Source organism: Panthera uncia, chromosome B4 (assembly GCF_023721935.1).
Source record: "Panthera uncia isolate 11264 chromosome B4, Puncia_PCG_1.0, whole genome shotgun sequence".
Taxonomy (NCBI): Eukaryota; Metazoa; Chordata; class Mammalia; order Carnivora; family Felidae; genus Panthera; species Panthera uncia.
In genome coordinates, this window is record NC_064809.1 from 115,146,344 (window position 1) to 115,160,654 (window position 14,311).

At 33.7% G+C, this 14,311-nt stretch overlaps 1 protein-coding gene across 4 annotated transcripts in view; it reads left to right on the plus strand.

Annotated features, from left to right (window-relative positions):
- NEDD1 (NEDD1 gamma-tubulin ring complex targeting factor) overlaps positions 1-14,311 on the plus strand; it is a 47,407-nt gene that overhangs the window by 9,696 nt on the left and 23,400 nt on the right. For all 4 annotated transcript variants that reach the window (XR_007456781.1, XM_049626116.1, XM_049626117.1 and 1 more), the window contains 2 exons: positions 337-453; positions 3,523-3,663. Coding sequence is in view for 3 of the 4 variants with exons in the window: in XM_049626116.1 (XP_049482073.1) it covers positions 337-453; positions 3,523-3,663 (258 nt within the window). In the remaining variant the exon portion in view is untranslated. The remainder of the gene's footprint in view (positions 1-336; positions 454-3,522; positions 3,664-14,311) is intronic.

The window sequence follows — 14,311 nt, forward strand, 5'->3', positions numbered from 1 at the left end:
GCAAGAGTAGATTTTACTGGGGGGAAATATTAAGGGCAAGTAATTCCTGATAGGAAGCCAGGACCTGCTGATGTTCCCTAAGCTTCCTCTGTTTCCTGTGTTCTATGGAAGAGAACATGACTCTGGTTGATTTCCTTGAAGTCCTTTTGAATTCCTTACAAGCTGTTGGATGCATGTGGAAGGTGATGAGAACTGAATCTTTAGGAGAATTCTTAGCTTGTTTATCCACATTTAATTCAACAAATGTTTACATAGTGCTTACTAAGTGTTGGTTGGGAATTGGAAGTCCGCTCTGGGCCCTGTTAAATTAAGGTAACTTTCTTTTTTCTTTAATAGCAAAAGCAGACATGTGTCAGTTTAAATTCCACATCTATGTATTTGGTAAGTGGAGGCCTAAATAACACTGTTAATATTTGGGATTTAAAATCAAAAAGAGTTCATCGGTCTCTTAAGGTAAGCAACTTGTTTTTTAGAACATCTTACAATGTTTAAAGTAATTACCAAACTTTTAATTTTGAGCTCTGATGATAAAAATAAGATGTTTCAGAATTGAAGTGAGATTTGTTAGGGAAAATAAAGATGCTATTAGTCAGAAAAAATTTTTTGGTCTATTTTTATCTCCATATGTCACCAATGCATATTATTGGTGTTTAAAACTTTCCCCTTAGTTTTCACTTAGTCTACTCTTTTTTGAGTAAACCACTTCCTTCATTTTTTCTAAAGTATGAGTTGTTGTCATTAGAGATCTTTTTTCAAGTCTCTGAAAAAAATGAGAGTGGTTTTGGGATGGCAGTAATCGGTCTACTAATCAGAGTTGGGATTCAGTTCTTAGTTCTCTACTGTATATGATTGCTGCTGTTTGTGTTATTTTTGTTTGTGTTTTCATCTTGGTAATGGTATTTTTTCTAAAATAATTTACTATGGATAATTAACATTTCTTTAAATGGTTAGCTTTTTGCAGTCTCACAGAATAAAAATAACCACATGAAAGCTTCTGGATTATGCTTTTTTTGGAATTCTACTTTTCACTGTTGTGTACTTTTAATATTTGGAAACTCATCTTTAAAGTTATTTTTAATTTTTATATGTTTTTAAAAAACTTTTAATAGGAAAAGTTCTGAACATTGATGTGTATACACACACATGCACACGCACACACATTCATTATCAGACTTTGATGATGATGAACTCATGGCCAGTATTATTTTATCTGTCCCCTTATCTACTTTCTAATCAGATTATTATATAATCTCAACCTCAGATTATTTTGAAGCAAATGCTGGATGTCGTTATTATTTGTTCATGTCAGATGTCACTGACTTAATTCTTACTAGGGAAGTTGTATATAGAGAATGATTTTCTCTTAGAGTAATTAAAATATAATCCTGTAATTGCTGTTTAAAATATTACCTGTAGAAGTTTATTTTAGGTATTAGCTAAACTTTGAAGAGAATTAAGGAAAATTTAAAAGTTGCCAAAATAAGAATAGTTAACTTTTATTAAGTTCCTTGATATGCCAGCCACTGTGCATAATATACGTTTATTCTGTGTGTCTCAAGAATTCTGCAGATAGGTAGTGCTTGCTGTTCCTGTGTACCTTTGGAGGAGCTCAGGCTGAGAGAAGTTAAAGAACTTCTTCAGTGCCAAACAACTAGTATGACAAAGATGAGATGCAAACTCAGATTATTATCCATTGTTTAATCTTTTAAATTATGAAATAATTGAATTAAAGCTATTTAGAGGGGGTATACATACTATGAGCAGAGAATGTTTTACAGAATTGAGAAGAGATTAGAAGTCTGTGGCCAGTTTTTGTCACATATTCTCACTCATTTTAGGAGCATCACTTACACCTCTAACTCCTACTGCATGAAAAATTCTACTTGTTTTTCCTTCCTCACTTTCCCCAATTACTCCAGATAGTTTTAGCTCTTCTCATTGTTTGCAACTCTTAGGGCACTTCATTGTTTGTTTGTTTGTTTTTGTTTTTTTTTTTTTTATTCATTCAGTTAACAAGTATTTGACTAATTGTGATAGTGGGAAATCTAATCTTTCACCTGGGCTCTCTTCTCTGTGGTGCTCTCCCTGGTAACACAATTTTTAGCACTTGGTAGGTGCCTGTTGAAGATTTACAGAATGACTTATTTTCCACAGTTAAAATAAGGAAGACCCCTGCCTCTCTATAAAGTCGTAGAAATTGTATTGGACCCCATGTTCTTAATTTTCCAAGTGGGAACAATGCATTAAATGTCCACTCTCCTTTTTCTTCTCATCAGGCATTTTTTTTCCCCCGTGGGATAGCAATTTTTTCTTTGATTTAGGAAAGGAGTGACATGTGAAAGTATCTCCAGACATGCTTGAGGGACCATTTGAAAAAATTGGATTATAAGTGGAATATTTTAGCTACTATTCTTGATGTTACATTAAGCTAATTATTAGATACAAAAGTTATTTTGTTTATATTATTAATATAAATAGCAAACTCTTAAAAACTATACTCTTAACTCTTACCACTTTTCTCTGTGCCTACTAGATGTCTCTAATTTGACTTTGGAAAATACAGTGTTTGTGAACTCAGTTTGTTTAAAACCACTTTTATTTCCTCAAAGTGGATTCCCCTTTGGATTTTGGAGACAGCCTAATATCCCAAGAAGAAAATAGGCTTCGGGGTTTGACCTGGAATTGAATCCTGGGTCTGCCACTTAGTAGTTATGTGAGCTTGCACAGATTTCATAAACTTCCTGTGCCTCATGTAGTTAACTCATCCATAAAATAAGAAAAGTGACCTTGCCTCCTAAGATTCTTCTAAGGATTAATAATAATCCATAAAGTTCCCAGCATTAGTAGGTATTCAGCAAATGGAAACAGCTGCTATTGTCTGTCAACCATGCCTTGCTCCTTCTGGCTTGGGCTTTTGTTTTGGCTGTCTTGCATTTTGCATGTCTGGTTTCTTTCCCCTTTCCCTGCTTTTGGTTTATTATTTTCTTTAAGGCTGACCTCAAGCTTTATGTCTTCCACAAAGCTTCCTCTGTCAACTCAGGTCCAGTGATGCCTTTTTCTCTTTCCTAGGACACTTTGCATCTACTACTCATTTAGCATTCCTTCTGCCATTTTCATGTTAATTTAAATGTCCCCTCTTCTTGATTGAACAGTGATTCTCTCAAGGCCAGGGACTCTCCCACAATAGTCAACTTGCTGTAAATGTTACTTGTCAGTGGAAGGGAGACATAATGCTATCTAGAAAATTACCTTCCCTTTTGTCTCTTGTTTTGGAGTGCATGATCATTATTACAGTTATAAAAACTAAGTCTCTGTTCCTTGAGAAGACTTGATGTTGATCAGATAGTTTCCTACTCATTTGAGTAATTTGTTTAGGTTATTTGAGGAAAATGTTAAAGCAAATATTAGATTCACAAATACATACTGTTTTATTTAAAAAAGAAATGAAATTTACAAGAACATGAAGATGTGAGGTGTGACGGTTATGTGGCAGTGTACTTAACTTTCCTTTCTTTTTTTCAGGATCATAAAGATGAAGTAACTTGTGTTACATATAATTGGAATGATTGTTACATTGCTTCTGGATCTCTCAGTGGTGAAATTATTTTGCACAGTGTAACCACTAATTTATCTAGTACTCCTTTTGGCCATGGTAGTAACCAGGTACAGTATGGGTTTATTCAAAACAGAGTTGATAAGACAGAGTTACATAAGACAATGAATTTTAAGTTAAAAAATTTTTTTCCATGTTTTATTTATTTTTGAAAGAGAGAGAGCATGAGCAGGGGAGGGGCAGAGAGAGAGGGTGACACAGGATCCGAAGCTGACTCTGTGCTGACAGCAGTGAACCCAATGCAGGGGCTCGAACTCATGAACCGTGAGATCGTGACCTGAGCCAAAGTCAGACGCTCAACTGACTGAGCCACCCAGGTCCTCTCAATTTTAAGTTTTTAAAATTAAATATTTTAAATTTGTATTTAGTTTCCTTGAAAAATTTACAGCTAGCTATTTTTAATGGTCTTGTTTAAAAATGTTCGAATAAGGTAATTCATACTAGATTATGTTGCTTATGTGTGTTGAGTTATGCCATTGAATAGCCACATGATCCTAGAATATGACTATATATAACAAAACACAAACAGTTGTTGGCAGGTGAAATCTGAAACATGGATATTAATCTTTCTATGACATCACAATTATAGAAGCATTGCTTATTTCCAACTGTACCAACTACAAGACAGATATTTCTATTCATAAATACTGTTTGGTGGGCATGGATAATTGAGTGTGTTTAGGCACAGGGTAAATTGAGCTTTGTTTTTTGTGTTAAGTGTTCGATAGTTAACCAAATAAATTTAGTTACTCAAAAAATCTAATTCTTGGCCAACCTTCCGTGAAATTCTGTACAGAAATTTCTAGTGAAGTGCAATCTCTTTTAATCCTTACTTTTTATTGTAATCACTTTGGCCCTATTATTAGATAAAATATGGGAGCTCTTCACTTTTAAAAAGCAGTTTTGGAAATCAGTATTCACTGTATATTTAGTGTTTAAAGAAAATTTAATGGATATTAAAATACAGAAAAGAAGTCTTTTCTCAAGTTTCTTCTGTATTGCGAGAATAAAAGAGATAAATCTATAGATGATATTATAGGTGATTCCTATAAAACAATCTTATGGTGATTCAAAACAGTGAGAGAAAATTATCTGGGAATAAAATAGGGAAAATTGAAGGAGAGCGGATTTTTAGCTGGGTCTAATGCTTAAATGATTTTTATTTTGTTTTGTTTTTACTACACTATGAATTGACTGCTAATTAGTTGATTCTAATTTATAGTAGGGTTAGCTCTGTACATTCCCATGTTACAGTTGGAACCGTGTCTCATTCCTTTGTCCTCAACCATTATCCAACTTTGTACTTCATGTGGAAAAGATCCTCAATAAATATGTGAGTGGATTTATAGGTAACAAAGATTTTAATAGGCTAATCTAGAACTTTGGGAGAAGAATATTTTATATGAAGGAAATCACACGAACAAAAACAAGGGTTAAGGAAAGCACGTAGGTTCTTCTTAGGGCCAATGTGAGAAGATATTGGAAAGGTAAATATAGAATAATGTTGATGTGGAACTTTGAATGCCAGACCAAAGATTTGGCTTTTATTTTGGAAGGCATTTAAGTTGCTAATCAGAGTTATTGATTAGTTGAATGTCAGAATCCTAGAAACCTTGAACTGAGAGAAAGCCTTTGGAGGCAATTTCACTTTCTGCCTTTTATGGATGTGGATGATAGATTTGCCACAGAAAAATGCATTAATATTAGCATAAAAGCAGGAAGTAATATTTTGTTTTTGTGATTCTTTTTGGTTATTTATATTTTGATGAGGGAGACAAAAGCCTAAGCCCATAGACATTGGAACTATTGTGAAAAACATCATAGTGTTCCAATGTCTTACTTCTTAAGGGAATTAATTTTTCTTCTTTCTCTCCTTTTTTTCCCCCCGATTTCTGATATATTAGAAGCATGACATGTTGAGCTTTATAAATTCTGAGTTGACTTTTTAGTAACATGAAAGGTCAGATACCTACCATGTATATTCTTACATTTCAGTTTGTATTGTATCTTACTAGAGAGGGGTTTTTTTTTTTTGTTTTTTTATTAAAACCAGATATGAAGGAATGGTCCTGAAAACATTAGATTTAGTTATTGCTCTTGTCTTTATTATGTGTAAATTATTTAAATGTCTAAAATTGAAATATAACTTACATAGTAAGTACGTACATCTTAAGCATACAGCTTGATGAATTTTTATATGTACATATACCTGCGTAACTACCAGGATCAAGGTATAGAACATTTCTGGCACATCAGAGGACTCCTGCTTAACCTTTCCCAGGTGCTACCTCATATTTCTTAAAAGAATTGAATGTGTCTGGTTTCTTTTAGTCTTCACTATGTTTGCTTTGTTGGATGGAATAGTAGTTTATACTGTTTTACTGCTTTGTGGTTTTCCATTACATGGATATGCCACAGTTTGTTGATGGACATGTGAGTTGTTTTTAGTTTTTAGCTATTACAATAAAGCTGCTGTGAATGTTATTGTATGTGTCTTCTTTCGGACATATGTTTTCGTTTCTCTTGAGTAAATACTCAGAAATGGACTTAAGTCTTAATGTAGGCATCATGTTTTACTATATTAAAAAATGCCAAAGGATTTTCTGAAATCCTTGTGCCATCGTACGCTTCTGGCAGCACTGTTTGTGAGATTCAGTTGCTCCACAGTTTTGCTAGTACCAGCTGTTGTGTCTTATTAATTTTAACAATTTTGATGGTTGTGTGGCGGTATCTTACTGTGTTTTCATTTTCATTTCTCTGTGTTAAATAAGTTGAGTGTATTTTCATATGCCTTTTTTTGTGTGGTCACTGTTCAAGAGTGTTCCTCCTTTTTGTATTTTGTTACTTGTGTTTTTTCTGATAGATTTATAGTTTAATTGTATGTTCTGGATGGAGCAGTTTTATGGATATGCATGTTGCATATATCTTCTTTTAGCTTACAGCTGGCCTTTTAACTCTAATGCCTTTGTAAAAAATGAATACAGGGGGTGCATCCAACTCTTGATTTCGACTCAGGTCATGATCTCACAGTTTGTGGGTGCGAGCCCCACATCAGGCTTCGTGCTGACAGTGTGGACCCTGCTTGGGATATTCTCTCTCTCTCTCTCTCTCTCTCTCTCTCTCTCCCCCCCCCCTCCCTCCCTCGCTTGTGTGCACTCACTTTCCCACTCTCTCTCTCAAAATAAATAAATGAGCTTTAAAAAAAATTTTTTTTAAGTGAGCAGAAGTTCTTAAATTTAATGAAATGTACTCTAGTACATCACTTTTTCTTTATGGATACTGCTTTTTGTGTCCTCTTGAAAAAAAATCTTGCTTGCCCCAAGGTCTTAAAATAGTGTCCTTTGTTTTCTTTTAGGTAAAGCTTTATTGTTTTACTTTCCCCATTTGTGTCTATTATCACCCATTTCAAATTAATTTTTGTGTATGGTGTGAGATACAGGGTTTAACTTTCCATACAGATATGTAATTACATCAGCATTACGTGTGGCAAAGACTATCCTGTAGCTCTCCAGTGAGTGTCGGTGGTCAGAGGGTTTGGAGAGCATTCCAGGCAGAGGTTATCACCTTACTACCGTTTATTGTGTCTCAGGCACTGTGGTTATTGCTTTACATTCCATTTTCTCATTTAATTTTTGCTACTCATTTGTGAGATGTATGTTATTCTCATTTTATAAATGAGGACTTTCAGATTATAAGACTTTTAACTTAGTATTTTGAAGATCTACTCTTCAAGAGTGGTAGCACTGTTTTCTTTGGAATCTCTTTCTAGCTCAGGAACAGCTGAATATTTAAAGATTTGAGAACCCAAAGCTTTTGGAAACTTTGCAGTATTCTCTTGTCACTTTACAGATACTTTAAAATTCTAGGTGACAGGTCGCTGTATTGTTGATTTTCAAAGGATTTTCATTGATTAGTTGCAGAGCAAAACTGAATTTAAATTATCTTCTAGTTGAGGAAAACCGTAATGCTCTAGGCTTATCTCTTGTGCAAGGTCACCTGAGATTTTCACATACCTGCTGCCTCCTGCTAGCACAGGTCAGCAACTCTGTAAGATCTTTTGGTATAGTTCTGTCTCTCAGGTCCCACATTTATTTGGAGAGCTAGCTGTGTGAACTCCGGCAAGTTACTTAATTCTCAAGCCTCCTTTTCTTTATCCAGTGAAAATGAGAATATACTTTCAGTAGAGTTGTGTTATTTGTTTGTTTGTTTGTTTGTTTTAAGGGCTAAATGAGATGGTGAATGTGTTTAGCATAGCTCCTAATGTTTGGGTAAAGATCAGTGAACTTCAATGTGAGCTTTTAATGAATAATCATATTAAATCGTTAAAATAGCTTTTGTGATTTACTTTCCCAAACTGGTGTGAATATCTTTAGGTTTAATGTATTCCCTCAAAACACCTGCTAATTTGCCAGTTGTAACTTGCCCTCAGTAATCATGTTTTGTGTTTTAGACTGACTTAGAAAAAGGAAAGCTTTAAAGAAAGTGAAGAAATTGAACTGGAGTAATTAATTTTTTCCCCTTTCCCTGGAGCGAATGTTTATATATTTTTTGTATACTGTATTATTTCATTTTCCTCAATACCTTTAAAGCCAAGTGCATGGGCTAGACAATACCGGTTGGTCCCTGTGTTTGTAACTATGCAGTTCCAGTTTTCTTAGTGAAGAAAGTTAAATTTTCATGATTCTGCATACTTATGTTTCCCTTATACAGGCATCATAATTGAAATCTTTGGAGTGATTTTTTTTTCTCCTACAAATGATTTCATTATGGCATACTTTATCTGTTGGTGACTAGACGCGTAGACTCGCTACTTGAGCATTCATTTAAAAGTTTTTTTTATTAGAATTCATTTAAGATTTCAAATATATTAAATATTCACCTCTTAAATTTAAACAGTGTTCATAAAAATGTTAAGTCTGTCAGAAAATTGATATAATTCAACTCATACACTGTTACCCAGCCCAATTTCTGTGTTGATCAGTTTTACTCTAGGCAGGGTCTAGATTATTGAGAAAAATAGTTGATAGGGGACATCTGATGATTAAAATGTAAAATTTTTGTTTCTCTGAACAATCAAGAATTTGAAATCTTTAAAAATTATCAAATTGGTTTCTTAGCAAAAGTGACAACCGTGGAGTGTCCATGAATCTGCATTATACTGAATTTTGTATCAGAAATGAGATTGCCTATATTTAGGTCTTAACTTTGAAGTGTCTGAGCTGAATTGAAGCTATTAGTTTTGTGTGGATCACAGTGTCTTTTCACAGGGGAAAAAGAGCCTTGCTGCCTCTGCAGAACTGCCGGGGCTGACAGACCTCCCAGGTTACAGATGCATGTTGCTCTTTGGCAGGTTCAGCAGCACAGGCTCTCAAATAGGTTGACCTGTGTTGCCTTTCCCAAGCTGCAGTCCTTTTCGAAGATTTCAATAGGAATCTAAGGAATCAATAATGATCCTTTTTTTTTTCTTAAGTATAATTTATTGTCAAGTTAGCTAACATACAGTATACACAGTGTGCTCTTGGTTTCCAGAGTAGATTCCTATGATTCATTGCTTACATACAACACCCAAGTGCCCATCCCAAAAATGATCTTTAAATGCAGCAGGCTTTTCATGAGGTTTTAAATATAATGTATTTTAGTATATGTTAAATTTTATTCAGTGTGATTTTTGATATTTTAGGTATAGATCTTTTAAGTTTTAGTAAGCCTGTTTGAATAGAGTCTGGTAAATGTAAGTAATTATTAATTACACTTAAAAATAACAATTATTTTTGTCAAGAATGAGTTTAATTTTAATTTGGTTAACTTGTTTGCTTATATTTATACCTGAATTTCACCACTCAGAGTTTGACCACAGAGCTTTATATCTATCAAGTGGTCTCCTTGATGTTCTATAAGAGCATTGATATACAAAGTTTGCATGATAATATGTCCTTGAAGTATTTTCTTAGTATTTGTATATATTTGTCTAGTCTATATATAGTGTGTTCTTTGAGCAGTTTTATAATTGTCGTGTTGGCATAAAATAAACTTCTGATCCATATCTTTAATATACTTTTAAAGACTATTTTTTCCTTCTATATTTCTCTTCCAAATTTTCCTTAATGGGAAGAATGTTTTCTTGCAGTGTTACTATGTATATCTATCTTCCTTCCATAGTTAGAATCATTCTGTTGGTCCAGTCTTGTTGCCTGCCTTTTTCTCGGTAGTGTTCCATCCCAAGTATTCTCATTTTACTAGTCTTCATAACCATAATTTTTTAATGGCTCCATAACATTCCATGTTCAAACACCACGGTTTATCTAAACTTTCCCATATTTTAGATATTTTCCAAAATTTTACAATCACAAGCACCCTATCTATATTTATTAATATTATTTCCATAAATATGTGTTTTCTGTTTTTGACTTTTTCTGAGATAACAAATTCTCTTTCAGTGTAACTCAGCAGCAGGCTCACATTTTTCTTCCTTGAGGAACTCGAGTGTGTTACTCCCATCAATTTTGGTCTCAAATGTCTCATGATAATTTAAGTATTTTTTTCCTTATAAGTCACTTGTTCTTTCTCCCTAGATTTCCAAGGGATTTTTTTTTTCTTTAAAGTCCAGAAATTTTACAGGGCACCTAGGTGGCTCAGTCGGTTAAACATCTGACTCCAGCTCAGGTCATGATCTCATGGTCTGTGGGTTCGAGCCCTGCTTTGGGCTGCTGTCTGTTGCCAGCACTGAGCCGCCTCCCTATCCTCTGTCCCCCTCTTTCTCTGCCCTTTCTCCACTCGCTCTCTCTTTCAAAAATAAATAAGCATTCAAAAAAATGAATAAAGTCCAGTAATTTTATTAGATTATGTCTTGGTATTGATCGTTCTGTATTGCTATTCATAGGGACATGGTGTGCTCATTTAATATGTTGTTTCAGATCTTTCAGGAAAGTTTTCTTGAATTATATAGCTTTTAGTAATTTGTTATTTTCCTTATGTTTGTCTTTTCTTTGTTAGATCTTCTTCAGAGATTTATTACTTTCAAATCATTTTAACTTTTTCCTTATTTTTAATTTTCAAAAATTGTTTCCTTTTTGTCTGTCTTTAAGGTGTTATCTATTGTGTTTAATCATTCTTGTATTCCTTTTAAATTAGCCTTCATTTTGAAGAGACTTTAAAAATTTCTAATTCTTTCCCAAGTTCTAACATCTCATTTCTGTTTTCGAATTCTGATTTATATTGTTTTTTTTAAATGTCTTGTATCATATTATTTTCTTTTTGGTCATTTCTTGAGAATGCCTTTCTTTTTATTCTCTTTGTTCTCATAATAACTTTGTATGGGATTTATCTGCAAAGTTAGTTTCCCTGAACTTCTACACAGGGATGGGGTTCAGGGTATCTTTTCTAGCTTTACAGAGCTCCCTCTTGTTTTCAGTTTTGTTTTTTGGTTTTTCTTTTTAATGGCAATTTAATTTCCGAGGTTGCCTGGCTTTGTTCCACTCACTTACTTGTATGTGAACTTTTGCTCTCCTTCAGCTCTGTTGACTGAATGGAAGTGGGCAGTAGCTCCAGTGACAGTTAATTAGTGCTTGAAATGAGACTCTGGAAATTAAGAAGAGCAGGGGGATGGAGTTGAAGGGATATTGTATATATTTATGTATGTGTGTACAGGTGCACATATATAGAGTATACAGTGTATAATGTATATACGGTGTCTAATATATCTATATATGTATATATAGGTATTGGAGATTATAAAACTATAATAAAATATGAATGTACATTCTTATCTCTGTGAAGGTAAGGCTTTTCTATGTATAAGAACAAAGTTATAAGTCAGGGGAACAAATTTGATAAATTTAAGTACCTAAAACTTAAAATCTGGCAAAAAGCAAGATTTGAAAAAGTTAACAAAATTGAAAGGAAAATGGGGAAATATTTATACCTATGAGAGCATTAATGTCTTTATTATAGGAAAATCAATTGCAAAATAGGATTTAAAAAAATCTTAATAGCCCAATAGAAAATAAACAAGGTAGATTAATGGGCAGTTCACAAAAAAAGGAAGACAGATGGTCATTTAGCATTTTTCAACTGAGAACCTTTAAAGCATGAACAGCAGTGAAATACAAATTCTTTCAGAAATTAGCAGTTTTTAAAAATGATAATAGTTAGGGTACTTGGAAGTTGGAAATAACCTAAATGTCCAACATTAGATTATTTAGGTAAATTGATATACTAATACATTCATGTATTATCCAGCTGTTAAAATCGTGTGATAAAAATATTAGTGACAACACCAACTTCATCTTAATAAAGTATGATCCCAGGTTTTCTGTTTATACTTTACTGAATTCAAACAAACGTACATTAACACAGAAAAGTATTTAAACAGGGGTGCCCGGGTGGCTCAATTGGTTAAGTGTCTGACTTTGGCTCAGGTTATGATCTCATGGTTCGTGGGTTCAAGCCCCATATTGGACTCTGTGCTGACAGCTCAGAGACTGGAGCCTGCTTTGGATTCTGTGTCTTCCCCTCTCTCTGCCCCTCCTCTGCTTGCACTCTGTCTCTCAAAAATAAACATTAAAAAAATATTTAAACAATAAAACTAAGACTTATTTACAACAAAACTAAATGTTAACCAGTTTTTCTGTAGGTGGTAGGATTATGGATGGTTTTTTCTCTTCTTTTTTTTTTTATGGGTGGTTTTTTTTTTTTTTTCCCCAAACATTTATAGCAGGTGTCAACAAACCATGACCCAATAGCTGGCCATTATTTGTGTAAATAAAAATTTATTGGAACACATCCGTGCTTATTCATACTGCTTTTGTGGTACAACAGCATAAAACATTTACTATTTGATCCTTCGAGAAAAAGTTGGCCAGCCCCTGATCTAGAGTGATGTATTTTTTATATTTAGAAACATATATTTCTCCACAGGCATATACATTCTTACATAATAATAATGTGAGAAAAAATAGTATTGCTGCTTTATAGGGATTTTTTAAATGAGGTTCTTGGCAATATATTTTTTTTTCTTAGAAGTAGCTTGAATCTGGAGCAACATAGGGGCTTAATAAGTGCTGCCGATACTAATATGTATTAGTACTTATTTTAAATATAATTTAGCAGATTAATAGTTTGGGTATCCAGGATTATGGATACTCTCTTAATGATACTCTAAAGGCATCATGATTTAATAGATGTAGAGACATCAGAAAGACCTCTTTTTTCAGAGAGATAGAGGGGAAACCATTTAAAGAAGTCAGTGTAGCTACTTACGGGTTTTTAAAAATATATATACATGTCAAAGATGGTCAGATGGGTGCATAAACAATGAAGAATGAGTCATGTGAGAATAGCGGTGATGGCTACTATGTCCCTGGCTCTGCGCAGAAACTATTTAATCCTCAGAACAACCTTGACTGCAAAACATGAGTGTTTTCTATTTTGTAGTTGAGCACACTGAGGCTTGGAGAGTGTAAGTAATTTACCCAAGACCTGCAAAACTTGGCTGAGACCCTACTTGAACCCAAGTTATCTGAGAGGAAGATTTATGGTTTTCTTTAGCCTTTTCCTAAAGAATTGCCATACAGGTCCACAGAATATAAAGCACATTTGGAATTTAGGATTTGATTTAATCAAGAAATACATTTTTAACTATTTATAAAGTTTCATTATATAAAATAGTAAGCTTCTTGTTCCTTGCTATATTCAAATAGATCTGGATGACCATATTTTAAGGAGTCCTGCTATGACTAAGAGGTTGAATTTTATGTACTTTGAGGATCTAGGAGGTCTGTGATTTTATGGTTTTATTTATTTATTTATTTCAGTTCTGCCTGTGTATTTAATTCAAATTTAGATTTTATGAGGGGCGCCTGGGTGGCTCAGTCAGTTAAGTGGCCGACTTCGGCTCAGATCATGATTTCGCTGTCCGTGAGTTTGAGCCCCACGTCGGGCTCTGTGCTGACGGCTCAGAGCCTGGAGCCTGTTTCAGATTCTGTGTCTCCCTCTCTCTGACCCTCCCCCGTTCATGCTCTGTCTCTCTCTGTCTCAAAAATAAGTAAACGTTAAAAAAAAAATTCAAATTTAGATTTTATGAAGGACCCTAACTATATGAACTCTTAACATGCTGCAGAATTTTTTTAAAAATTGTCTTGCTTATGTTTTGATGGGTTGATATGTGACTCTATAAACATCACAATTCATTAAAAAAATCTCTGTGTCTTTTATATAGTTAAGCTGTGAGTAGTGTATTTTTTCTTGAGTATAGACCAGAGGAAAGATTTGGCTATTTGAGTGGATATACTTTTCCTCAACAAATACGCAAAATATAAACCAACGCTTTCTGTTTGTACTCTAATCATATGAAAATGAGGAGCCAAATTTAATAGACGACCATAGTAATTATCTTACCTTGGGTGTCTGGTAACAAATACTCCTTTTGTTTCCTTGGACAGAATTTGTTTTGTATTATTCCTAAATATTTTAGTTGTCGAGGGCTGTTGTATCTTATGTTAAAATATCTTAGAAGATAGTAGTATATGAGTTTTTAATACGTGGAAGCTAGTGGTTTCAAATCCTTTTGGAGTGTGATAGATTAAACTGGATAGAAGAAACAAACAACCTTCAGATTTGACTTTTGTTCTGTGCCAGTTTTATCTGGAATCTATTTTATATATATATAAACATATATATATATATATATATATATATATA